The following is a 22,783-nucleotide window of genomic DNA, read 5'->3' on the forward strand; positions in this document are numbered from 1 at the left end:
AAGGAAATTCAAAAGATAACTATGTCCCTTAAAACTCTTTTTATGCAAGCACTCCTAAAAGCAACCAAAAGAAACGCCAAGTAAAATAGCCAAATCAAATTTTGGTAAATTTTTAAGCCAATTTAAACTTAACACGATTGCCTTCGTACAAAATTGTGAATACGAGTCCAACAAAGCTAAAGGGTCTTTTGGATCGTGGTGGTCTCACATCCAGCGCTATTTAAACAGGGAAAGTCGACGACCCAAACCGCTGCGTCCCGACCCACTGACAGCGTTGGTGATGTGGCTCATCTCTGGGAGATTGTGAATATCACCACGGGCCGCCACCGAGGGCGGAGAACTCAAAACCCGCTGCGCAACGCGCTGAATGTCGGCGGCAGTCACACTCTCTAAAATAATAAAAGGTATCAGATCATGTTAAAATGGGTAAATATCGGTAGTCTCACCAATTTCCTTGATAAAATGCTGAGGTCGTTTGCGGTGCCCCGTCACCAGCACTTGGCGGCCCACATCTTCGAATACAACAGGTCGCGACTCCAAGTTCATCAGCAGCATGGACTGCAGCTGAATCTTTGAGCGCATCAGCTCCTCCCGACCCGGCTCAGCGGCCATACCCATCATCTCACGGGTCAGCACCTCGACCATATCGTTCATGTGCTGTGGCGGTGCGCTGCCGTGGATGCAGAACAGCCCAGTGTCAGCGTAGGCATGGTTGTAGGCCGTGGCGCTATACATCCAATGGTAGCGATTTAGCACTTTCGTATACAAACGCGAGTACATGCCCTTGCCAGGACCGCCGGCAGAGAAGGAGCCACCGCCACCCATCATTATGTTCAGGACGCAAAGTGGTACGAAGTCCTTATCCTGATGGGAGCAGCCCTCAAAACCAAGGACAACATGTGCCAGCTCAGGAAGACCAGCGGCAGCATAAATGGGGATTTCGCATTGTTCCTAAGTATAATCGATGGATTAAATATATTTACTTAACGGTTTTAGGTACCCACCTTAACTAAGCCACCGGTGTATTGAGCAATAGATGTGTCAACTTGCTTGGGTCCCAAATCATCCAGGGCTTCTGTTTCCCAGATGGCTTTGTCTTCCACAAAGTACTGTTTAACATGGCTCACCAACTCATCATGATCCACCTAAAATGTCATCCCATTAGCCTAGTTTCAATTTACATGTTTTTCTATGGACTTACTCCCACACCAGCGATGACCATGCGCTTGGGAGAGTGGTGGTACTTGAGGTAATTCATCAGCACCTTCCGATCGATGTGGTCAAGGTTCTCCAGTGGACAAAGCTTGGGCAGGCCCAAGGTGTTGTCTCTGTAGGCCGCCGAGTGGATCATATCCATTAAAATGGGCTCCTGCTCCGGCCGCATGCCCAGCGTTTCCAGTTCAAAGTTGACGGCTCGCCTGGCCAGATTCACTTCCTGATCGCTGAGCGTTGGCCGCAGGGTAACGTCCGCCAGCAGACGCGTCACTGAATCGATGGCACGGCTGTCGATGCTGGCGGCATAGATGAGTGTGTCGCGAGAGCTCTGGCAGTCGCAGATGCCGCCGTTCTTCTCCAGCTCCTTAAGTATTGCGTCCTTGTTGGGAAAGTTTACTGTGGACTTTAAAAAAAAAAGTGAATTTAGCCGAGATCTAACTTAACGAAAACTTAACTTACATTGAAGGCCAACTTTTCAAGAAAATGCGAGACTCCGCTTGGGTAGGCCACCTCGTATCGTGGTCCAGAGTCAATAACCAGGCCAACTGTGCAGAACTGTCCGTAGCGCGGCTCCGAGGCAACCCTTAGACCGTTGGGCAAGGTCGTCACTTTGGTAACGGCACTCTCCGCCAGTGGAGCAGCGTAGACAGCCTCTGGCAGATTGGGCAGGGGCTCAGTGAGGGGCGGCAAGTGGGTGACAATCTCCTTGGACGGCGTGTTCACCTTCTGCGGACCGTCGCTTGTTCGCACGCCGCCGGTGATCTGGCCGATTCCGGTTCCACTGCCCACTTCATCGCCGCCCACCGTGGTCACCTTGGTGGCCAAACGTCGTGGAAACCTGAGTTTCGTTGTGAGGAGAATCATTAATTTTCGCCGGCTCCATAACCAACCCACCTTTCACCACCCCTCGAGGTTCTTACGTGCGCCAAGAGTGTCTGATCATTTTCAGCATGCCGATGCTGCGCGCGCTCATCATGTGCTGGTGATTTGGCTTTGGTAACGGTATTTACAAATTTCTTTGATTTATATTTGAATTTGATTCAGAAACATATTTTTTACTTTTTAAACGAGTAAATTTCGAAGAAAAAAGAAATGTTGATTTCTTCTTCTTCTGCTTTTGACTTAACTTTCAGTCGCACAGAAATCCAGGGCTGCATGCGAGCCAGAGTTGCCAGCCCGCCTACGGTTTAATTTTCCGTTATAATAATAAATCGTTTTGTTTAGGCTCTCGAGCGCATTTTATTTTTTTAGTAGTACAGGACTGGTAGCAGAACTAGTCAAAATTAAAACGTCTCTTCCCATCGAAGCGATAGCCGTAGGCTGCTGCATTTTTGGTATCCACCAACGCTGGATTGCGATGTTTGAAGAAACTTCCGTGTCCGTGAGCAGGACGCGACGCGCTGTTTGGGATTCCCTCGACTTCCCGGGGATAAAAGGCTTCGAACATCCCCTCCGGCGGCAGACAGCACTCTGCAATCTTTGGATCGTTGGGATCATAACCGAAAACAGTTCCTGGATTCAAAAGTGCGGCCAAAATGACCACAAATAATGCCTTGAGCAGTTTCGTACGTACGCCCATTATCTTACAATTACACAACACGCCCGCAAGGTGACTTTTACTTTTTGGTCGCGGAACCCGTCTGTGTCCAGCTCTGCGGGCTTGTGGCTTTTGTGAACTGTAGACTTTTTGACCGAGACGATGGCTAATATACACGCCTGGTATATTCATTGTTTGAATCAAGAAATGGCAGAATCAGCTGCTGAAACTCGCTAAAACTCTGGCAACACTAATCGAAAAAAGCCCGGCATCTCGGTTTCCATTCCTCCAGTTTGAGATAATAGATACACCAAAGATTTTTCACTTTATTCGCTGTCTGTGCACTTTGAATTATTACTTTTTTTTTAGTTTTCCCTAAGACGACTTCCAATTTATTTAATATGGATTCACCTAAAAAGGAAACTGGTTTCCTAGATAAAATTGTAATGTACAGTAAGTGGTTAAGAATATCATTATTCAAATGTCAATAAAAACAAAAGAGACTGTTGTTCCTCGACTATCAGATACCCAATTTTTGCTGCATGTGCAATTCCATTATTAAAGCTCTTATAGTTTTCAGAATCTCGACGTGAATATATATTTCGGCATTAAAGCAGGAGTAACAAATTTTTTAGAACGCAGTTGCTGCGTATCTATGGTCAAAATAAAAGCTTGCGATAGAATTTTGGGGTTTGTGGGCGTGTAAAAAAAATAAACTTTCGAAGCCAAAACAATAATCATACAGTTTTAATCATTGTGTCCTGCCTCATACAGTTTCCAAGATCTCGGCGGTGAAATAAGCGGACATACGGATGTACGGGGATGGATTTACTCTAGATCAGATTTGCTCAACAAATATAGTATTCTCTTGGCGGTTCCTACTGTTATTTATTTGACACCGACTTATGTACTGCTTAAAATGTCGGAACCTTTTGTCTTAAAAACTGAAAAATAGTATTCTTAAGTAAATTAATAAAAAAATGTCAAGATCTCTGCACCTAATCACTAAAAATTACTAATTTAGTGAATTCGGAATTGAAGGCTTTTGTGCATGCTGCGAATACTAAATAATTGGAACTTGAACCTGGCTCAGCAATTTAAAGAGAGTTATTAATACCGTTCGAAGTGAGCAATCTGTGGAACTTTATAATAACAATGATCGTTGTAGCGTTTTGCTGCAGTTCACTAAATCCCAGAAAGACCAATTTTACAGTTAAATTAATGACTTAAATTATGCTTTAAAATAAGTGATAAAATACATTCGAAGTCATTCATTTCGTAGCACCATGAGACATTGAAATATTAAAAAAAAAAAAAACACAATTTCGGCCACTACAGTAGCGTGAAAAAAGTATCCAAGTACAATTTCTAAGGATATATGTTATGTACATACTCGGATACTTAAAAAAAAAAAAAAAAAAAAAATAAGAAAACTTGTACTCCCTGGACTTTCTTTTTACTTTTTAGAGGGGTTATATTCAAAAATTGCAAACATATTTATCTACATATTTCTGCCCGCCTTGTACGTACTTATTGAGTTAATTGTATTACTGATAACGGAAATTTAAAAGCGTTTACTCGCTTAACTTATAAACTCAGTATAACTTCTACAAAGGGTACATAAATCTACAAGTAAGATATTATTTTTGTAGATTGTAAAAACAACGGAAACGTCGCAATAACATTTTCTAAGTACCAACATAGAAATAAAGGGGTTTTAGTAATATGGATAAAATGTTATCAAAATTTGTTTACTACATAGTATAGCGACTTTCAAGGGACCGACGATTTTACGTCGTTATACCCGGAAGACGCACTAACCAAGGGGGACAAAAAAAAATTTTTTCTGCGAAATATCCGTTTGAATTGTGAAAAATTTCGTTCGTATAAGCGGTTTTTCGCTGAAAGCGAGCTTTGGCGAGCCGAAGCTTATATACCCTTGCAGTCATCAAATATGTATTTCGAACCAAATACTTAGAGGCTAAACAACATCGAAGCTACATATATCGATTTTTCTATGAAGTTTCTATATTTTTGACGATTGTTCACAGCTGTCTTGTGTGATCCGATTTTAATGAAAATTAATTCGAATTTCAAAAGTCATTAAAAAACTCTATTTTTAAAAAAATTAGTTTTTTGATAAAAAAAACAACGATATTATCATTTTAATACTTGATACATACTTAAAAAATCACGATCGTGTGATAAAAAACAACGACGGTAACAACTAATTTCCATTAATTCTATATATATTTTTTGATCTTTCCTATGGCAGCTACATATATGATATAATTGTCAGATTTTATAAACAATTTTCATAATTCAAGGCAAGCTAAAAATCTTGATACTCTAAAATTCAGATACGTGTGATAAAAAACAACGACTTTTCAGTTTATTTCCATAAATTCGATATACATTTTTCAATCTTTCCTATGGCAGCTATATGATATAGTTATACGATTTTGATAAAATTTAATTCGATATTCAATAGTAGTTAGAGAACACCATCTGGAAGAAATCAAGTCGATCTGAATAAAAACAACGGCGTGATAATTTTTTGTACCGTTATTTTTTTGATCTCTCGTATGGAAGCTATCCGATAAAGTCGCCCGATCCGGTCCGTTCCGACTTACATATTAATAGAATAGTTGAAAAACTGAAATCGTTTTGGCTACGTTGGTTTTTAGCCGTAAACAATATAAATATTCATATTACATTAAATTTCTGGCACAAAGTACATACTCACATTCTTTGTTTCTTTAAAATAATTTTTTTATGTTTTAGTATGGCTCATGTTTGCTCCAAAGCCCAAAATAAATGAGCGTTACCCACCGATTCGATTGCCAGAACCTCCTTCGATTAACAAATTGACGGCTGAAGATACAGCTTCAACACCTGAGGAACATTTGTTGGAAAGTGGAACAATAACCCATGTCATGGTTGTAAAAATTAGTGTCTTCGATGATCAAAGTATTCGTAAGGGCTTTGTTCGGAAGGTTTTCGGAATTCTATTGGTAAGTAGATATATTTTAAAAAGGTGGGCTTTTGATCACTTTTGTTCTGCAGGTCCAACTTCTGTTTACACTCGCTGTGATGGCTATGTTCGTTTACCACGAGCCCACAAAGCTGTTTGTGCAGTCGAATCTGGTTATCGTGTTTCTGGCCATGATCGTTAATTTGGTCGTCTTAATAATGATCGTCTGTGTCGAGAGCGTTAGACGCAGGCATCCCCTTAATCTGATTTGCCTGGCCATCTTCACCTTCACCATGTCCATGCTCCTTGGAACCACTTCGAGCTTTATGGACTCCGATCTAGTGCTCTTGGCAGTCGGAATTACAGCTGTGCTTGTCGTCGCACTTTGCTTGTACGCCATTCAAACCAAATACGATTTCACCGCTTGTGGCGGTGTAATGATCACATTAGTAATGATCCTCTTTGTCCTGGCTATTTGTCGTTTTTTTATACCCGAATTTACCGACAGCTTGCCAATTGCTTGTCTGTGTGCCATATTGGCTTGCTTTTTCCTGATCTACGACATGCAGTTGATAATCGGCGGAAATCGCGCGGAGCAACTGGATCCCGAGGAATATGTGTTCGCAGCATTGACTCTTTACGTGGATGTAATGCGTTTACTTCTTTACATCCTTCGGATCCTACAGAGAGTTATATAATGTGTTAATTAACTTTAAACCTGCCTTGGCTTTACAAAACAAAAAGAATGTGAAAACTTGCCATTTACAATCAAAATGCTTGCTATAACTGATATTTAATATCAGAGTTTGTTTCTTGCCAATTCCAGGTCAGAGAAATGCATTGTTTGGTATTGGTAATTAAGAATTTTATTAACTTACTCTTTTGGCTCATATTGTTCTAGGATAGTTACATTTTATTAATATTTATATACTGTATACGTTTGTCTATGCGTGAGTAACTATAAAATACAATCACAAAATGTATGCCATTTGATGTTCTTATGTATTTACAGTTGGGGCAGTTAACTAAACAGGGGATTTACAGTTATCGATCTCTCGGCAAAAAGATGGAAACAGTCACACAGATATTCACTTCGATTTTTTTAAATAAGTAACTAGGGCTTGACTGAGTTTCTATAATTATTGATAAGCTGCACATCCTATTGCTACGCTAAATTACTGTGCTCTGATCTCTTCATTTCTGGTCTTGTCTTGGACACCAAATCGTCTGTTGATCTCTGCTTAACTGGGAATCGCCTGCGCGGAAGCTAATTTGTATTAAGGTCTCTTGTTTAGTTCGTAGTTCCTAATAATCTTGTTTTGTTCCGCCGGCTCCTGAGTGTGTCTGCGTATGTGTGTGTGTGTCGGTAGAAAAGTTTTATCAAATGCTTTGGCCACGCTCCCTTCCACTTTTCATCCCAGATAGCCTTGCTCAGTCGTCCGTGAACGGGTGGTCGGAAGTTTCGCTGCTGTTGCGCCGCCGGCTTTCTAGTATTCGGGTCGCCTGCTCCAGCGTCTCTTTGTAGAACATGTTGCGCGGGCTGTCGCTGGGCAGCGAGTACTTCGAGTTGTCCATTTGCGAGGTGAGTCCGAGGACGATGTTAAACGCAGACGCATCGTAGCCGTGGCATCCGGAGTATCGGTACGATGGCTTCTTGTTGAACTTGCACCCGTTCGATTGGGCACCTGCACAGAAGGAAGTTAAGTATTATTTATTTATTTCGTTAGGTATTCACATATTATAAGTTAAGGTTTCTTATTTTAATAAAATTGTATTTAAAAAGGTTTTACAGATTACAAAAAAAAAAAAAAAAATTTAATCTCCTTTTTTTTTTTGCAAGTATCTTCTAAATCCATAAACACAATTATCAAGACGGCCTTATATAGTTTTGGCCGTGATGATGTGATAATGACTGATCAGGACTAATCCTAATTCAAACAAATTTTTAATTTCTTATTGATTTCTTATTTATTTCCTAAACAAAAATCATGTACTATTTGAGCTTAAATTAGCAAATCGATATTTAGTTTTCTGTTTTTGCTTTTTTTTTGTGAAGTGTTTATGAAAATAAGTTAAGTATACCAAATTAGATAAACGATTAACTGGAAAACCGTGCTTATCATTTACAAAAGTATAATTGGGTAGTTGGCAGCAGTGTCACTTCAGTCGGGTGATGAAATGGACACAATAGTGATGGTGGAAAAATCAGACGTGCCAGGCGTTGCTATACAATGTGAACTGCTCTCGCCCAAAGGACATTCGCGAGTAACTTATGAATTCGATATAGCAGATATTGGCCTCCGACGTCGCTTGGTACACCGACTTTACGGAATACTAATGGTAGGTCATTCGAAATTTATCCACAAATTAAACCCTTATTTCAAACATTGCCGACTGTAGCTACAGGTGGCCTGTACCTTGCCTTGTCTAGAGGTGCTGCTGAAATATCCCTTGCCTTTTAACTATTCAATGTGGATATCGATAGTGATAACCACATCGATTTATTCATGCCTTTACGTTTGGCGAGACTGGAGAAGATTCGCCCCCTATAACTACCTTGTTCTGCTGCTCAGTACACTCATCGGATCGTTCAATAGGAGTATATATCTACTTAGTTTGGTGCAAACACATTGGGTGAGTCAAGCCTTTAATTTAGTTATTATTCATTTGATTTGATTCACAAGAAATTGTGATTCACCTTCGAGCACATAGAAAATGATTTGCCCAAGGATATAGTACACTTATTGACGACTCCTATTGCAGGTTTATGGCTATCCCATCATTCTTGTGGTGGAGATCTTGGGGCTGACACTATTCTCCACCCAGAAGCGTTTTCGATTCACCCAGTTCCGGGGGATTGGCATAATCTGCCTAGTTTTCGGGATGTTCATTTGGCTGGCGTACCACCTGGACCGGATGGTAGAGGTCTTCTCCGGAATGGCCTGCACGGTGGAGGCGTGGTACATCATCTACGACACCCACTACATGCTGTGCGGGCGACATGGCTACAATGTTGGACCCGAAGAGTGCGTCTTTGCCGCCTGCAACATCCACTGCGATCTGCCCAGGGGCGTTTGGCGACTTATGAAGATGCTCTTCTTCAGCAAGATAGTGGAGGCCATTCGCATGTTTCGAGAATGCTTCAGGACTGAGGTGTGTTAGGACTGTCCTGTATCCAGTTGGCTTGGAAATTACGTATTTTTCGGTTGAATTCGGTTTTCAAAATTGTGTAATAAACCCATTATCAAAACATGCCAACATTTTTGGAAGCCATGTCGAGGTCTAAGCTTCATCCCACGTTTGTTGTCAAGCCAAAGATGTTTCTGAAGCAGGCTTGTACGTATTTCAGCACAGGTAAGAAGAGCATCAGGGAAAGGGGGCCTGAAAACGTTCCCAGGGTCAATTTGGAGAAATTCAAGAAACCCCTCAACGAGCAAATGAATAAACTTCCGGATTACCTATTCTCATCTAAAATTTCAAGGGGTAGTGAAAGCATTCCGATTTTAAGCAGTCGCGTAAAAACATACCATGCGGAACCGGAAGAGCCAAATTGGAGGCTATTCAAAGATCACTTAAGGGAACTAAACCAAATGTATCGGCCAGATAAGCAGAATTTGAGGACCATTAAATCCCTACCCACCTTGCCGCGAATTAGAGGAAAACATTTAGTTGATTCGCAGAAAATTTTTCGCAGAAAACTTGTTAAAAAGAATCAAAACCTTCCTTCAAAGAACAATAATACCTTTAGCGTGGAAAGGCATGGAGTCCTGGCAAGCCATGGAGTCCTGTCAAGCCATAGAAGAAAAAGGATACCCAAAAGAAAGGGAAATCCACACAAGCCTACAACAAAGCCATCGGGATTAAAACTTTCAGACGAACTTGATCGTCTGCTCAAAAGATTCTTGTTCACTAAAATTCAAGCAAAGAGGCTAAAGAAGCCCAAGCAATCTCATCTCAAGCCGAAGAAAACAGTTAAGAAGGGTATTATTAACACAACACAACCCAAAATTTTAAAAAAACCATTGCCCAACCAAAAGTTACCAGAAAAGGTGTTAAAAAAAAAACTCGTAAACCTCTGGCCAAATTTAGTCGAGTTGGGTGAGTTAGAGGCTCCAAAAAACCCCGAAAAACTTACCATTAATATGCGACGCAAAATTCTAAAAAAATTAAACCGAACCGCAATCCGATTGCCATCCGAAGTGAAAAATGTTCTGAAGCGCAGGATTAAGGGGACATTCAAAAAGCGAAAGAGTCCTCCTAAGAAATCGACTAAGGAGCTTAACGAACCTGAAGAAGAAAAACGAGTGGAAGAAGCGGATTCCCAGGACAAAGAATCGCCTTTTAAGTTGGGTAAGCAACTGAAAGTCCACGACTATGGGTTTAAGAAACTAAAGGGTCTGTCTCCGGGGAGAGAAGCTGCCGTAAATGGAGATACGCCAACAGATAGTATAATACAGGAATCCGAAGCGATTTCCAACCGAAAAGTCTTTCGCAGTTTAGACTTGGGCCATCGGAGTGCGACTAGGCAAACAGCAACTAGCATGTTCCTTAACCTCGACAAAGGCGATGAGAGAAACATATCTTCTAGGTTCGATCTTCTTGACCAATTGTCCCGACTTGAAAGCTCCAAGAATACAGAAGGTGAAAACTTTGAGTACTTAGAGGATACTGGGTCACCATTGGATTACGACATATCGGAGGAATTAAGTAAAGCACCTTCGCCTACTAGAAGAACAAGGCAAACGATGCAAAATAACTCCCCCTCGAAGCCAGACGTTGACCCGGTGCCCTTTGACTTCTTTGCCTTTGGCGATTTTGAACCTATAAAGTTTGAAGACCCTGTACCTGTAGATCAAAAGAAACCCCGTCCATTGAAACGTTTGAAGAAGAAAAAATCGAAGAAACTTAAAAAAACAGCAGTACCCCAGGCTGATGCAGGAACCCAGACCATTTGCCAATGTGAAATTTGTCGTTTCCTGCAGAAATATAAGACGGACAAAATTCCACCTCTGGTTACGGAAATGAAAATCAAGCAAAAATTCTTTGAACAAAGACAATTCTATATGGATAATGTGAGGCATAGAAAATTTAAAGTCTCAGATGATGCCGGGCAAAAGCTAAGCAGAAAGGGCTCAGAATCACTGCACAGAAGCCCGTTCATTAGCATATCTAATCATGAAGAAAGAAATAATTATTTGCAGTGTCCCGAGAGCCTTTTCGCGACTTATCAAGACTTCATAAATCCCAACGGACTTAAAAAACAAAAACCGCAAGCATGCGACGATTACAAGGCACCCAATGTGTCCGGAATGTTTTCTCGATGTTATCAGACCCTTTTCGAAGCCGAACAGCGAACAAACGGAATGTTCTCAAACCTTTTTTATCCCAAAAATAATATTTGCCACGGATTTTGCTTGCATTGCCAACCAATAGCTCATCCGAATAAGCTGCCAATTAACTTTAGGATATAAAAAGACACTTAAGTAAGTTTTTTGCTTACTAGCTCTTAATTGGTTTTTGGAAAATAATAGAGGAATTCTAAGTTTTTCACTGTTTAGTGCATCCCCATACAAATGAAACCAACTTGAAAATTCGTTTAATATAGTTGGTTATTTTGGTTGACAATAAATTCTGTGTTCATTTTAGAACATTCATGAAAAGGAACACAGAGTTTATTGACTACTAAAAATCATTATGTTTGTATGGGGTACTGGAAACACTGACAAAAAGTGAATATTGTTAACTATTTCGCTTAGGAAATTCCCGTCACACATAAATGAATTGTTCAAACAAAAAGGCACCGTCACGTTTGCCATCAATCCCAATTCAGCTGGTAATTACATAAATTTCCCTGATGTGAGTGCCATCAACGGAATGCCGTGCAAATGACGGTCATTAGTTCGCCAGTCCAGCCCCAAAGGATGGATAGATTGGTGCGGTGGCACGAATGTTGATTTGATTGATTTATATTGGGGTCGGAGAACGGGACTCACTCCTAATGATAGTTTACCATATCGTAAGCCCACCCAACTGCCGACTCACCGATTGGATCGATGCACTCGAGGGTGAGACAGCACTTCAGCCAGGGCAGCATGATCTTCTCGGTGACCAGTGGACTGTCCGAGAAGAAGACCGCATCCAGGTCGACCATGCGCAGGAAGTTGAACTCGTCGGACTTCGACTCGAAGTAGTCGAACATTTTGGGATGCGTCAGCGAGGACACCGCCGTTGGAGTGTTCCAGCCAAGGACCCCTGCGGATCTGACTCCCGCCGTCTTCGCGCCCAGGTTCATCACGCTGCTCTGCAGATAGTGCAGTTGGGCGGAGCCACCGCGCACCCGCATGCAGTTCTCGAGGAAGAGGACCGACCGGGCGCGCATCAGGCCGTCCTTGATTACGATGGGCCGGTAGGCGTGCGTCCGCTGATCGCTGACGAAGGACGGGAACTCCGACAGGTCATAGGTGATCACCGAGCACCGGCTGTTGTTGCAGTAGGCCCCCAAGTCGCGCAGCTGCTCCTCGGAGACGCCCAGGTCGTAGATGAGCAGATACTCGCTGGGCAGCTTCGCAGCAATGTTTTGGGCCAGCAGGATGGCCGACGCAGCCTGTCCCTCCAGCACGTACGTGACGATGGTGAAGTTGCTCTTTGTGCCGTTGTACGGCGTGGTGATCCGCTTGCGCTGTCCCCGCTGGCCATCCCGATCAGCCGACTGGCCACCGAAGGTGACAGCATCCTGTGGTCGCCGCAGTCCTCGCAGTTCGCTGAGCTCCAGTTCAGCTTTTGCGTCTGGTGACGAATCCGTCTTTGGCAGGTGATTGCCCGAGGCTCCGATGGCCGTCCCCTCCTGCTTCTCCAACGGCTGCTCCTGGGGTGAGGCATCCTTCGACGAGGTGAAGCCCAGCAGTACCAAGTACTTGGGGTCTATTTCAAGCTTTTTGCGTTCCAAGCCAACACGGAGGTTCTCCTGCAAGAAGTAAAACAGGCCACATTAACTAAAAGCAAATGGTTTCAAAAGACTAAGTAAACAATTTAAGTAATACCAGACGGCCTAAATAGTTGAGTAAACACGTCTACAATCCCCCAGTGCACAAAAGCCACACGGAATTCGCCTCGTCATGGGAGCAGTTTCGAGGCGACACATATTAGTTGGTTGACCGGAGCCCACATGTGAGAAATCTTAACCGGGCCCCGAGAACTCTCCCTCCCTTCCGGCTGAACCAGTCCAAAACAAATACGCCTACCAAAAGCCAAACGCCGTCGCAGAATGGAACCTTCTCGTGCCGTTGTCAAATTTCTGTCTATTATTTGTTTGACTGTGGCCAAAGGCGAGCGTGCCGCATGCTCTGGCTCCTGGCGCTGCCCCTCCTCCTGCCAGCCGAAAACTGGTGTCAGGTGTGCCCCGCACTGCGGACAGGTGAAGGGGGGGGATCGGGGGAACGGGGAGAGCACTGAAATTAACCTGCGGCAAAAGGCGGCCGCCAAAGGCGCAGGCCAAGCGTCGCCAAACCCAAATCGCATGACAACCTTGCCCCGCCGATGGCTACAACTACTACAATGTAACAGTGCACTTAAAACAAAATGTTTTGGATCAAATTCAAAAATCAGAAATATATGTTTGGAAATGTAATATTAAAATTGATAATCATAATTAATTTTCTTTTGTAATTAACAAAGTAATAAAGCTATGAATTCTAGAGTGGGTTTTATTTATGTTTTTGAATGCATAGTATATAAAATCAGAAATATATGTTTGGAAATGTAATATTAAAATTGATAATCATATTTAATTTTCTTTTGTAATTAACAAAGTAATAAAGCTATGAATTCTAGAGTGGGTTTTATTTATGTTTTTGAATGCATAGTATATATGCTTAAACATACTCTAGTTCAAATAAAAACTAATAATGTTGTTCATTTCAAAAACATTTCGCACCGTTCAATGTTCTGCATAAATAAGTTTTACAAATTCCCAAAATGTGTAAACCCATATAGATAACTATATGCAAATGTTTAAATAATGACAGTTTTGTCTTTGAGTGTGGCAATGGGAAGAGGACTGTGATTGTGCATATTTTTCTCACCGAAACTTTCCCGACAGACACCCTCGCCCCGTCGCTTTGTTAACACACTACGCCAGAAGCCAGCAGATGGCTGTTGGCTATGGATACCGCCGAAGTCGAGTCGCAATCGGAGGCGATCAGCTTCAGGGGCCAAGGACCCAAGGACATTCAAATCAATCAACTCTGGTCGTGCGGCACTGCGCTTACATGGGGAGCATATTGATTTTGTGCCAATCGGTTTTGTGCACTCACTCTGCAGCGAAATGAAGCCACTGGGGGATGGATGTTCACTTTTCCATTTTGTATTTTCCGCCACTTTTCACTTGGGGTAGGAATCGATTTCAATGTCAGGGAGCCGTGGGAAGTTTTGAGGGGGTAATAAATTTCAGTTGACACCTCCAAACACATACATAATAATCCACAAGAAAAATAAAAAAATAACTCCTCACAAATACAACACAAAACTTAGAAGAACTGAGATGGAAGATCTGTCGTTTGATGAGCAAAGTCTGATCTACGGAGCCTTCCGCATCCTGGACAAGGAGAGCGAAGGAGCCATCACATCCAAGGAGTTGGCGGTGGTGATTCGCTCGCTGGGTCGCCAGCCCAACGACACCGAGGTCCAGGCTATGATCAACGAAGTGGACTCGGACGGAAACGGCACCATCGACGCTGAGAAATTCAGCACCGTGATCGTGCGCAAGCTGAAGGACACGGGCCACGAAGACGAACTCCGCGAATCCTTTCGCGTTTTCGACAAGGAGAACAACGGATATATAAGTATCACCGAACTAAAGACAGTTTTCACGGCGCTGGGCGTTAAGTTAGGCGACGACGAGTTGGAGGAAATGATACGGGAGTATGATCAGGATCTGGACAATCATATCAACTACGAGGAGTTTGTTAACATGATGACAACGCGATAGCATCTAAATTGGTACAGTGCTCTTGGTTGATTTGATTTTAGTTTTTATTTAATTGCAATGAGCGAGGGTAATGTTTTTGAAGAGATCTTTAAAAAGTTTTACAACTAAAGTACAAATATTGTATAATATCTAAAATATCTTCAGGCTATATTCTAGGTACATCAGAGTTTTTGACAGTGATAAACCCCCTTTGCACATATTGAATATTCACTCTAGATATTTTTTCTTTTATCCCCAGCAGGCAATAATCTTTGATCCAATTGTCATTGTGTAGTTTCGGATTATTGTTTGAAGGAGTTGACACCAAACAGGCCAGGAAAATCAAAACCACTTCCAAAACTGAAAAAATATTATAGAAATAATAAAATACTTATTAGCTAGCATGAGCACTTTGACGGATGCCCAGATCGAAGAGATCCGGGAAGCCTTCAATCTGTATGATACAAATAGGTCTGGCTCGGTGTCGATCAAGCAGCTAGGAGGAGTGATGCGTCACCTTGGCGAGATCCTCACAGAGGCGGAGATATATGACCTTGCCAACGAAGCTGGCACTGAATTCAACAACCAGGTGGATTTCAAAGACTTTCTTTTCGTAATGTCCAAACGGCTTGAGGAGCAGAACAGTCTGGCCTCATTGAAGCAGGCCTTCAGGATCTTAGACCGCAACGAAGTTAACTATATTACAATTAGTGAAATCAAAACAGTGATGACCAACCTGGGCGAAAAGATGTCCGATGAAGATCTTCACGAGATGTTCCAGGACATCGATGTGGACAGAGATGGCAAGATTTTCTTCAACGATTTTGTTGCTGCCATGCGAAGCTAAGCTAGGTATTCAAAATTGAAAGCACCAAATAAACACGAATCCCTTTGGGAAAGAGCCCAACCCAGCTGCCTGTTTTTACCTCAGCACCACTTGAAGTTCCACCAAATTTCTTTGAGTCGCTCAAGGGCAGCGCCAGAGAGTCGGCGGGGAATCCTTGTCCCAAGGAGTCGCCTTGGTGTGTGTCCATGTGACCGGACGCGTGACTCGGAAATGGTCGCATGTGCCTAATGGCCACTGGGGAGTGGCGAATCGTTCGAAAGGGTGATGGCCGTGGGGTAGAGCAATCATAAAACCGAGCCACGCTGATTACGATGCCAATTTAAATATTTGACCAGCGGCCGCACTCGCTGTTTACCCTTTCGTCTGGCTGACTCGATATCGGGATGCTATGGCCGAATTTATAGTCAAATGCACTCAATGGGCCCAGTTCTTATCGCTCTACGCACGAGGTTATCTATTAGCACGCCTTATACGCACACAATAAACATTAAATTGTAAGTGACTCATTTGGCAACTTGGAAGGCAACACGGTGACAAAGTTTTGTAATCTGATCTGATCTAATTTCTCAAAAGCAAAGTTTTTTGCGGTGAATAAAAACCATGGTTTAAACCATTTAATTTTTTACTTTTATCCAAATACGATACATTTTTTATTGTCAAAATTTGACATACTTAAAAATGTACTTTTCATTTCACTTTGTTGCTGAACTATTCCTAAAGACTAAAGTTCTTACTGCAAGGTTATCCAAGCAATAATCCTTTTTTAATATTTAAATAAGTAGCCTTCGAAATGAATTTCCGAGCGAATGAGTTTAGAGATAGAGCTAAGCTCCCAATTACTCAGTGCAAACCGAAATCGAAAGCTGAAACCGAAAACAACATTCCAATATTAAGCAACTCAACACCATAAACCAAAATGGATCCACCCGAGTACGTATTATCTAGTGAAGATCTGCAAGAGATTTGCCAAGCGTTCGCCATTTGTGATCCTGAAAACAATGGAAGGATCAATGTAGAAGATTTGGGAACTGTGATGCGCGCTCTGGGTCAAAACCACACCGAATCAGAAATCTACAGATATTCCGAAAGTCTTGAGGGCGATTTAGCCGGTTTTATACTACTTTCCGATTTTATTGATTTGATGACCAAAATTTATAAAATAATGGAAGACAACGACTATTTAAGGGCCGCGTTCAACATCTTTGATCGCGATCAAGATGGAGCAATATCCGCCACCGAGCTACGCAATATGTTCAACAGCCTCGGCGAAAAGATAAGCGACGAACAGTTCGACGAAGTGTTCCGCCAGGTCGATACTGACGGAGACGGCATGATCAATTGGTCCGATTTCCGTAATGCCTATAAATCTTAAACTACACATTCATATTCTTGTACTCGAATTTTCCTTAACAATTAAAGCACTGTACATTTTCAAAAACTATTAAAGCGATCTGTCCTTAAATTAAATCTGTACTATTTTATTTTCCACACTAAAGTTGGCTTGACAATTAACACATTTTCAGAAAAAATCGTTTGCCCGTTTTAAAGTTTGTAAACGATTTGAACCACAACAACCTTTTTTTTTTAGATATTTGCCATGGTTTACAAAGTTTAATGAAAAGTCAGCTTATATCAGCTACAAATTTAACAAATATCATAAGGAGGCCTATAGTTAAGTAGAAAATAAAAGGAGAGCTATTTGTTTCGAACAGTCAAGAATTAAACAACAAACAAAATTACAAAAATACTTTTAAAGCAAAGTATATATAACAAATGAGTAACAATATACAAAATAAGCCAAGTCACCAGGAAAAATGAGAATATTTCGCGCCGAAGCAGAGATTATATGATTTGGAGCATTATGATTATGTTTTTAAACCTTAGGAAGCCGTTTTAGCTTTTTAGCATCGACATTAAGGCAGTGGTCTGCTTTACAGACTTCAAAAAATCGATTTTTTTTTTTTTTGTCTTAAATCTATTCCAAAACTATCCAAGAATATGTGTTCAAAATTTTAAAGGCCAATTCGACATATTTTCGAAGCTAGATCAGTTTTAGTGGCCGAGCGTAGAGCAGGTTCGTATGCTCGGGCAGACTTTACAGCCCGTTTTCTCGAGTTTTTATTTTCACAAGTTTTGGAAAATGGTGCCGGCCCTAGTAAAAAAAATATATGTCCGATCGAAAAAAACCAAAGTGATCTAGCTTCAGTATTGAATTATCTTCTATTTGAACTAAAAAAAATGGATAAAAGTACTTATTAAATTACTTGTTTTGCAACTTAAAGTGAACTTTTTTTCCAAAAAAGTGAATTTTTTTTTTCAAACTGAGAAAAAGTTTGGAAATTTGTAATTTCTTCGGAATTTTTTTAGTTCAAATAGAAAAGGAACTTATAAAAAGTAAAAAAAATTTGGTTCCACTGATTCAGATGCATCGCGCGAACTCCATCACCGGCACCGATTAACAAGTGCACACTCCATGCGCCCCAGAAAAATCGTTACAACTTCCGCTAATTTCAATTATTTGCAATAATAAAAATTGTTTTTTAAAGTTTAAATATAATATTATATCGTCTCAAAATTTCGTTTACCGCAATCATTTCCTTCCCTCTCAAAAAAAATGTTGAAAAAACGCTCTTTTTTCGGCTCCTAAAGCAGACCACTGCCTTAAAGGCCGTTCATTTTGGCTTGCAATTTTAATATTCCTTACTCGTAAAGTCGAAATTGACCACGCACACTTATACGCCCACCAGCCTTTTGGATGTTTTAGCTCTGCTGTGCGTATGAAGTTGAACTTGCAGGTGATTACAGTGATAAACACGGAAAATACATATATAAATCTTTAAAAATTATCATGCCAATTGAAATAGTTTATCAAGGCAATCGACCGAGGAAATGGAGTAAAGTAAAAGGATTATAATTATTTTAAGTTTGGTCATCCATCTTTGGACTAATCGCCATTTAAACGAAATGAACATCGCTTATGATAATAAACCAACTCTAAATGGATGCCATATCTTTTGTTCTTAATTCAACTCTTTGTTATTGTCTTTAATTGTTTAAGCGAGTCGAGCCGTGTTTGGTTCAATTTGTCATATACATATTGACTTTTCCCCGCATTTGAAAATTAGTTAAATTGCAGCCAACCCACGACGTATTCATGTTAATCAAATGGCGAGAGGTCACTCGGTCCATCGTTTGTCAGCCACATTTTCCCGGCGCCCCATATGGATAATTTAAATAGATTATCGTCCAACTACAGTTTAATTGAATTACTCTGCATGTGAGTGGGAGGCGTTGTGACATTGAACTAATGGCTGTCAAACCTGCATGTATGGCAATCAATAGCCCTCGTTTAGATACTCCTCACATAGGTAAATACGAAATATGTGTAATCGCTGCGCAAACGTATTGATAAAGCTCGCGGTCATCGGTGCAATTTAAGTCGTCTATTAGAGCCAACCATTAAAAAAGTTGACACTAATTGTCGCAAGTAGAGCGGCATTATTATTCGAAACTGCTAAAAGCTAGAAAACCAGGCTGCAACTTTCAGGCAAAGGGATAGGGAAAAGTTGATTTCCAAGAAATAATATTATAATTCGTTTACCAATTTTCGAATTACCTCGCTGTTTGAATTATGAAGCAGTTCTGCCTGCCCCACTGTTTTGAATCAAACTAAAACTTCCTTAATTTAATTTCAGCAACTGTTTTATTCCCACACTATTAATAATACACTATTAATAAAACACTAATAATACACTTTGTTCAACTTTTAAGTACTTAATTATAACTCAAATCAATAGACCCCTAAATGAAATGATACAACAATTACAAACTTAAAGCTGCAGTATTTTTATAGAGAAAAAAAATCAGTTTGTTCCAGACTTCAAGTATTGCATAGAAATAAAAATTTCCATGACTTGTGTGAAATTTCATTGTATCTGAAGATAAATGATGGGAAAAACACATTTCCCCCGAACACTTGATGGACGTCGTCGACTTACGTAATGTGTGCGGCGGTTGAACAATTCAATCAGTTTAATTCATAATTGAAAGTCCATACGCCAGCTTACAACGGTGTAAAGTGGAAATTAAATCGAACACAGCCGTAGTTCGAGTTATATGTAAGTCGATACTGGGACAAACCAGTTTGGTGAAAAATGCAATTTGAGCTACTCACGGAACACAATTCCACAACAATTGTTGCAGTTGAAGAAACGAGTTCATAACCAAAATGATTTAAAATGTGTGTAGGCCCCTTTCTGGTTGATTCTGAATTTTATAAGAAAAGTGATCCCTATAAAGACAGCGGTGTTTATTCATTATCTTTGTTTGTCATGACTCATGATATTGAAATCGTACATTTCTGTCTCTACAAAAGGGATAACAACACAAGTTATAAACTTCAAAACCCAAATTTTTTTACGGTGTCATTATATTTGCTTTTATGGGCGAGCGGATTGATAAGGGTCCTGCACAAAGCGCCGTTTTTTTTTTTTTTTGGTTTTATAAGTCCATGTAAATTATGAATTACAACCATCTGGCTATAAAAGCTCACATAATTTTCCTAAACGCAACCGGAAGTTTCGGAGCAGTGGTTAACCGCAGTCCCTTCGGGCTGCCCACTAACTTAACAGACTTTGCAACCGGACTCCGGCCGGAATCTAATTAGTGTAAACAGAAAACGAGTTGGCATGCAAAACGCAAACAGACCCAGCACTACCCTTGGATTTCTGATTGCCACCATCCCCAAAAGTGTTTCTAAATGAACCCGAACCTGGTCAAAATCCGCTCTTCTTGCCTCTCCTATGCCAGATGCTGATGTGACTGATGCCGGCCTGTTTGCTTTGGCAATATGCAGCAGGACGTGCTTCAATTTGGCTAAAAGCACAATGTGAGCAAAAATAAGCTTCATGTGTGGGCGTGAACGGGGCGGAACGCAGTTCAAGGCCAAGCTTGATGCCAAAAGCCAGACGCTGCCAAAAGCAATTGCTAAAAAATTTCGCCGATTTATTGCCAACCATCAGAATTAAACTACATATCTGCTGATAGGATGATCTGTGAGTCATACACGTGGCCGTAAATCAATTAGGTTTGCATTGTTTTTTCCAGCTCCACCATGATGATAAGGTCAAGCGCTTCGAATCGAAGGAACAATAACATAAGTGCACTGCGGTTCGGTTTTCGCTACTTATCTGTGACAGTTTCAACGCGCCAGCACCAGATAGCAACAGATAATTGTTATTTAATCCTCTTATCTAAGTCATTCAGGCTAATTTGGGGCGCAGAGTGTCCGTATCAATGTTTGGCACTTAAGACCCCCAAAAGCCCCGAGTGTGTGTGAGTCAACTCACCTGAAACTCTTTGAACTGCTGGTGCGTCTGCACGACGATGTTCTTAAACGAGTCGTTCGGCTCGCCGGCTGGGCCGAATGCGATGAAGAGGATCGTGGCGATTATCACTCCGATTAGTATCAGGATCATTTGTTTCGTGCGCATGGCCGCTAAAATTGACTTCGACTTCGCCTTGTAGCCAATTTTGCGGGCAAAGATGCGCTTCAGGGTGAGTGAGGCCTCCAGTCTGAATGCTTTCCGAATTTTCCTGTAAGCCTAGTGACAAAGTTGGTCTAGTCCGCTGCTGTTTAAATTAAACCATCGTCCGTATCGCGCTAATTCTAGCAGTGTAATTCGATTATTGAGCATCTATTTGTTTATCTCTTCATTATGGCTGTAGTTTCCCGTCGTCAGCATTATTTTGCGACCTGTTAATGAGAATCGAAAGCACACAAAGTAGAATTGTTGGTCTCTTTCATCAGATTGAAATGTTTTTGGCGTGGTCTCGGGTATTTTAAATAAACACGATTTATTGTGGAGGCTGACCGCTGGCGCACACATTTTTTATTGATTTATTTATATGGAATTCTACAAAAAATCTTTTCAACTCTGAAGTGCATTAGTATAAACTCAAAGGGTAAAGCTATTCAAATAAAGATTGTTCTGTTTATCTAAAGAACAAAAAAAGAAGAAAGTTATTCAAATAAAAATGGTTCTGTTTATCTAAAGCACAAAAAAAAAAAGAAAGTTTTTAAAATAAAAATTTGTTTGTTAACCTAAAGTAAATCTTGTTTAATAACTTTAAACTGATGTTCAATATGTACAAATAGTTATCTGCTTTATTTGCCAAGCGTTTCCAAGTTCTAAGTTCGGTTTAAAAATGTTATGCAGTTTTCTTATAAATTTTAAAATGCTTTTTGAATCAGCTTTAAAGTATTGTGGATAAAATTTATTTTTTTTAATGAGAAATTATTCATGTTTTTTTAAATAAAAAAATTACTTCCTAACAAAGACTGACTTTGATCACTGCTATTTTATATTTAATAACGGAATTAAGCTTAGAAACGTTATAGGTCCTAATCTTGGCTAATGCATTATTTGGCACCCCCGACGACACAAACGCCGCGTGTTTGCCTTGATGGGGTTAATTTCTTGGCGCAGGGCCAACAAAAAAAGAAGCGAGATGACGAGTGCAAGGTGAGGGCAATTTAGCGATGTACACACATACATATATACATAAACATGTACATTGCAAAAACGATGTGACAATGATGTGCAATGTGCGTTGGGCTTAGGCTTTCTTATGGTGCGGCGCTTAACAAAGGCCAGCGGCTACTTACAGTTGCGTTTGTTGTTTGCCGCTATTAGATTTTGTTTTTGCTGCAGATTGGGGGAGGAGAAATGGAGAAGCCCGAGAATTACCGGCGCAGCCTCCATTAAACTCTCTTGATAAGCTCACACACACACACCTTTGCACAAACGACTTGTTGTTGGCCCAATACTTTTACATAATTTACAGTTTCTGCGGCTTTAGGAATTACTTTCGGTTTCGTGTTTGCAGCGGTAAAAATATGCGAATCACGACCAACAGCGCGGCGTACAAACAAAACACTTGATTTCGCTGTTAAATAGGCTTTTCGAGCGGTTGTTGTGGCTATTGTCGGTCTGTGTTAACGATTTGCAACTGCTGCGAAATGTGGGCGAAATATGCATCTGCAGCAACGGCTTAGTTCACAGGGCGACAATTTGAAAACGCAAACAACTGCAGCAAAATCGAGAACGCCGTGCGCGCTTTTGGCTGGTTGAAAGTTTTTTATGCAAATTGGGCTAGAGGTGGATAAAAGTCGATTAAAACGTCGATGCATCGAGTTCTAAAGAACTTTGAAAAAATCGATGTCTAATCGATAACAACAATAGT

The 22,783-nt window shown here is 40.9% G+C and overlaps 9 protein-coding genes and 1 long non-coding RNA gene across 13 annotated transcripts; 7 read left to right on the top strand and 3 right to left on the bottom strand.

The window, feature by feature from the left end:
- Nucleotides 1-86: 86 nt before the first annotated feature.
- Nucleotides 87-2,312, bottom strand: LOC108101500 (mitochondrial-processing peptidase subunit alpha). Its single transcript, XM_017205860.2, has 6 exons — nucleotides 2,136-2,312; nucleotides 1,675-2,053; nucleotides 1,202-1,618; nucleotides 1,005-1,145; nucleotides 447-951; nucleotides 87-389 (listed from the first exon to the last, which is right to left on the bottom strand). The coding sequence occupies exons 1-6, from the start codon at nucleotides 2,189-2,191 to the stop codon at nucleotides 217-219; spliced, it is 1,671 nt and encodes a 556-aa protein (XP_017061349.1). The 5' UTR covers nucleotides 2,192-2,312; the 3' UTR covers nucleotides 87-216.
- Nucleotides 2,313-2,382: 70 nt separating this feature from the next.
- On the bottom strand, nucleotides 2,383-3,029 carry LOC108101513. The gene has a single exon (XM_017205873.1). The coding sequence runs from the start codon at nucleotides 2,942-2,944 to the stop codon at nucleotides 2,489-2,491; it is 456 nt and encodes a 151-aa protein (XP_017061362.1). The 5' UTR covers nucleotides 2,945-3,029; the 3' UTR covers nucleotides 2,383-2,488.
- Nucleotides 2,696-6,714, top strand: LOC108101508 (protein lifeguard 1). Of its 2 annotated transcripts, none has more exons than XM_017205869.1 (3): nucleotides 2,696-2,780; nucleotides 5,537-5,766; nucleotides 5,819-6,714. In XM_017205869.1, exons 2-3 carry the CDS (start codon nucleotides 5,545-5,547, stop codon nucleotides 6,422-6,424), a joined length of 828 nt encoding a protein of 275 aa, XP_017061358.1. In that variant the 5' UTR covers nucleotides 2,696-2,780; nucleotides 5,537-5,544; the 3' UTR covers nucleotides 6,425-6,714. The 2 variants fall into 2 exon arrangements, with proteins under 2 accessions (XP_017061358.1, XP_017061357.1); XM_017205868.2 differs by lacking the exon at nucleotides 2,696-2,780 and adding an exon at nucleotides 3,093-3,205.
- LOC108101504 lies at nucleotides 6,570-22,704 on the bottom strand. Of its 2 annotated transcripts, none has more exons than XM_017205866.2 (4): nucleotides 22,335-22,704; nucleotides 20,887-21,293; nucleotides 11,769-12,690; nucleotides 6,570-7,411 (listed from the first exon to the last, which is right to left on the bottom strand). In XM_017205866.2, the coding sequence occupies exons 2-4, from the start codon at nucleotides 21,028-21,030 to the stop codon at nucleotides 7,158-7,160; spliced, it is 1,320 nt and encodes a 439-aa protein (XP_017061355.1). In that variant the 5' UTR covers nucleotides 21,031-21,293; nucleotides 22,335-22,704; the 3' UTR covers nucleotides 6,570-7,157. The 2 variants fall into 2 exon arrangements, with proteins under 2 accessions (XP_017061355.1, XP_017061354.1); XM_017205865.2 differs by having other exon boundaries at nucleotides 22,206-22,704.
- LOC108101510 (protein LIFEGUARD 1) lies at nucleotides 7,852-8,890 on the top strand. Its single transcript, XM_017205871.2, has 3 exons — nucleotides 7,852-8,066; nucleotides 8,127-8,360; nucleotides 8,490-8,890. The coding sequence occupies exons 1-3, from the start codon at nucleotides 7,905-7,907 to the stop codon at nucleotides 8,886-8,888; spliced, it is 795 nt and encodes a 264-aa protein (XP_017061360.1). The 5' UTR covers nucleotides 7,852-7,904; the 3' UTR covers nucleotides 8,889-8,890.
- LOC108101503 lies at nucleotides 8,901-11,762 on the top strand. Its single transcript, XM_017205863.2, has one exon. It carries the CDS (start codon nucleotides 8,978-8,980, stop codon nucleotides 11,195-11,197), a length of 2,220 nt encoding a protein of 739 aa, XP_017061352.2. The 5' UTR covers nucleotides 8,901-8,977; the 3' UTR covers nucleotides 11,198-11,762.
- On the top strand, nucleotides 12,632-13,353 carry LOC108101516. The gene is made up of 2 exons (XR_001772092.2): nucleotides 12,632-12,746; nucleotides 12,811-13,353. It is a non-coding gene; the product is annotated as an uncharacterized LOC108101516 (long non-coding RNA).
- LOC108101514 (neo-calmodulin) lies at nucleotides 14,155-15,070 on the top strand. 2 transcript variants are annotated; one of them, XM_017205875.2, is made up of 2 exons: nucleotides 14,155-14,723; nucleotides 14,951-15,065. In XM_017205875.2, exon 1 carries the CDS (start codon nucleotides 14,266-14,268, stop codon nucleotides 14,710-14,712), a length of 447 nt encoding a protein of 148 aa, XP_017061364.1. In that variant the 5' UTR covers nucleotides 14,155-14,265; the 3' UTR covers nucleotides 14,713-14,723; nucleotides 14,951-15,065. The 2 variants fall into 2 exon arrangements, with proteins under 2 accessions (XP_017061364.1, XP_017061363.1); XM_017205874.2 differs by having other exon boundaries at nucleotides 14,157-14,723; nucleotides 14,954-15,070.
- LOC108101515 (calmodulin-1) lies at nucleotides 15,081-15,602 on the top strand. Its single transcript, XM_017205877.2, has one exon. It carries the CDS (start codon nucleotides 15,095-15,097, stop codon nucleotides 15,536-15,538), a length of 444 nt encoding a protein of 147 aa, XP_017061366.1. The 5' UTR covers nucleotides 15,081-15,094; the 3' UTR covers nucleotides 15,539-15,602.
- On the top strand, nucleotides 16,336-17,005 carry LOC108101511 (calmodulin-2/4). The gene has a single exon (XM_017205872.2). The coding sequence runs from the start codon at nucleotides 16,455-16,457 to the stop codon at nucleotides 16,908-16,910; it is 456 nt and encodes a 151-aa protein (XP_017061361.1). The 5' UTR covers nucleotides 16,336-16,454; the 3' UTR covers nucleotides 16,911-17,005.
- Nucleotides 22,705-22,783: the final 79 nt, after the last annotated feature.

The sequence above is a fragment of the Drosophila ficusphila genome, unplaced genomic scaffold (assembly GCF_018152265.1).
Source record: "Drosophila ficusphila isolate 14025-0441.05 unplaced genomic scaffold, ASM1815226v1 contig_414, whole genome shotgun sequence".
Taxonomy (NCBI): domain Eukaryota; kingdom Metazoa; phylum Arthropoda; class Insecta; order Diptera; family Drosophilidae; genus Drosophila; species Drosophila ficusphila.

Coding starts and splice junctions, on each gene's coding strand:
- LOC108101511 (XM_017205872.2), top strand. CDS start 16,455: ATGGATCCACCCGAGTACGTATTATCTAGTGAAGATCTGCAAGAGATT.
- LOC108101510 (XM_017205871.2), top strand. CDS start 7,905: ATGGACACAATAGTGATGGTGGAAAAATCAGACGTGCCAGGCGTTGCT. Junction 8,067..8,126: donor GACTTTACGGAATACTAATG/GTAGGTCATTCG, acceptor TGCCGACTGTAG/CTACAGGTGGCCTGTACCTT. Junction 8,361..8,489: donor GTTTGGTGCAAACACATTGG/GTGAGTCAAGCC, acceptor CTCCTATTGCAG/GTTTATGGCTATCCCATCAT.
- LOC108101514 (XM_017205875.2), top strand. CDS start 14,266: ATGGAAGATCTGTCGTTTGATGAGCAAAGTCTGATCTACGGAGCCTTC.
- LOC108101508 (XM_017205868.2), top strand. CDS start 3,154: ATGGATTCACCTAAAAAGGAAACTGGTTTCCTAGATAAAATTGTAATG. Junction 3,206..5,536: donor AGATAAAATTGTAATGTACA/GTAAGTGGTTAA, acceptor TTTATGTTTTAG/TATGGCTCATGTTTGCTCCA. Junction 5,767..5,818: donor AGGTTTTCGGAATTCTATTG/GTAAGTAGATAT, acceptor TTTGTTCTGCAG/GTCCAACTTCTGTTTACACT.
- LOC108101500 (XM_017205860.2), bottom strand. CDS start 2,191: ATGATGAGCGCGCGCAGCATCGGCATGCTGAAAATGATCAGACACTCT. Junction 952..1,004: donor ACACCGGTGGCTTAGTTAAG/GTGGGTACCTAA, acceptor GATTATACTTAG/GAACAATGCGAAATCCCCAT. Junction 390..446: donor GCATTTTATCAAGGAAATTG/GTGAGACTACCG, acceptor TTATTATTTTAG/AGAGTGTGACTGCCGCCGAC.
- LOC108101503 (XM_017205863.2), top strand. CDS start 8,978: ATGCCAACATTTTTGGAAGCCATGTCGAGGTCTAAGCTTCATCCCACG.
- LOC108101515 (XM_017205877.2), top strand. CDS start 15,095: ATGAGCACTTTGACGGATGCCCAGATCGAAGAGATCCGGGAAGCCTTC.
- LOC108101513 (XM_017205873.1), bottom strand. CDS start 2,944: ATGAATATACCAGGCGTGTATATTAGCCATCGTCTCGGTCAAAAAGTC.
- LOC108101504 (XM_017205866.2), bottom strand. CDS start 21,030: ATGCGCACGAAACAAATGATCCTGATACTAATCGGAGTGATAATCGCC. Junction 12,691..20,886: donor AGCAGTTCAAAGAGTTTCAG/GTGAGTTGACTC, acceptor TACTTCTTGCAG/GAGAACCTCCGTGTTGGCTT. Junction 7,412..11,768: donor CGAGTGCATCGATCCAATCG/GTGAGTCGGCAG, acceptor CCTTCTGTGCAG/GTGCCCAATCGAACGGGTGC.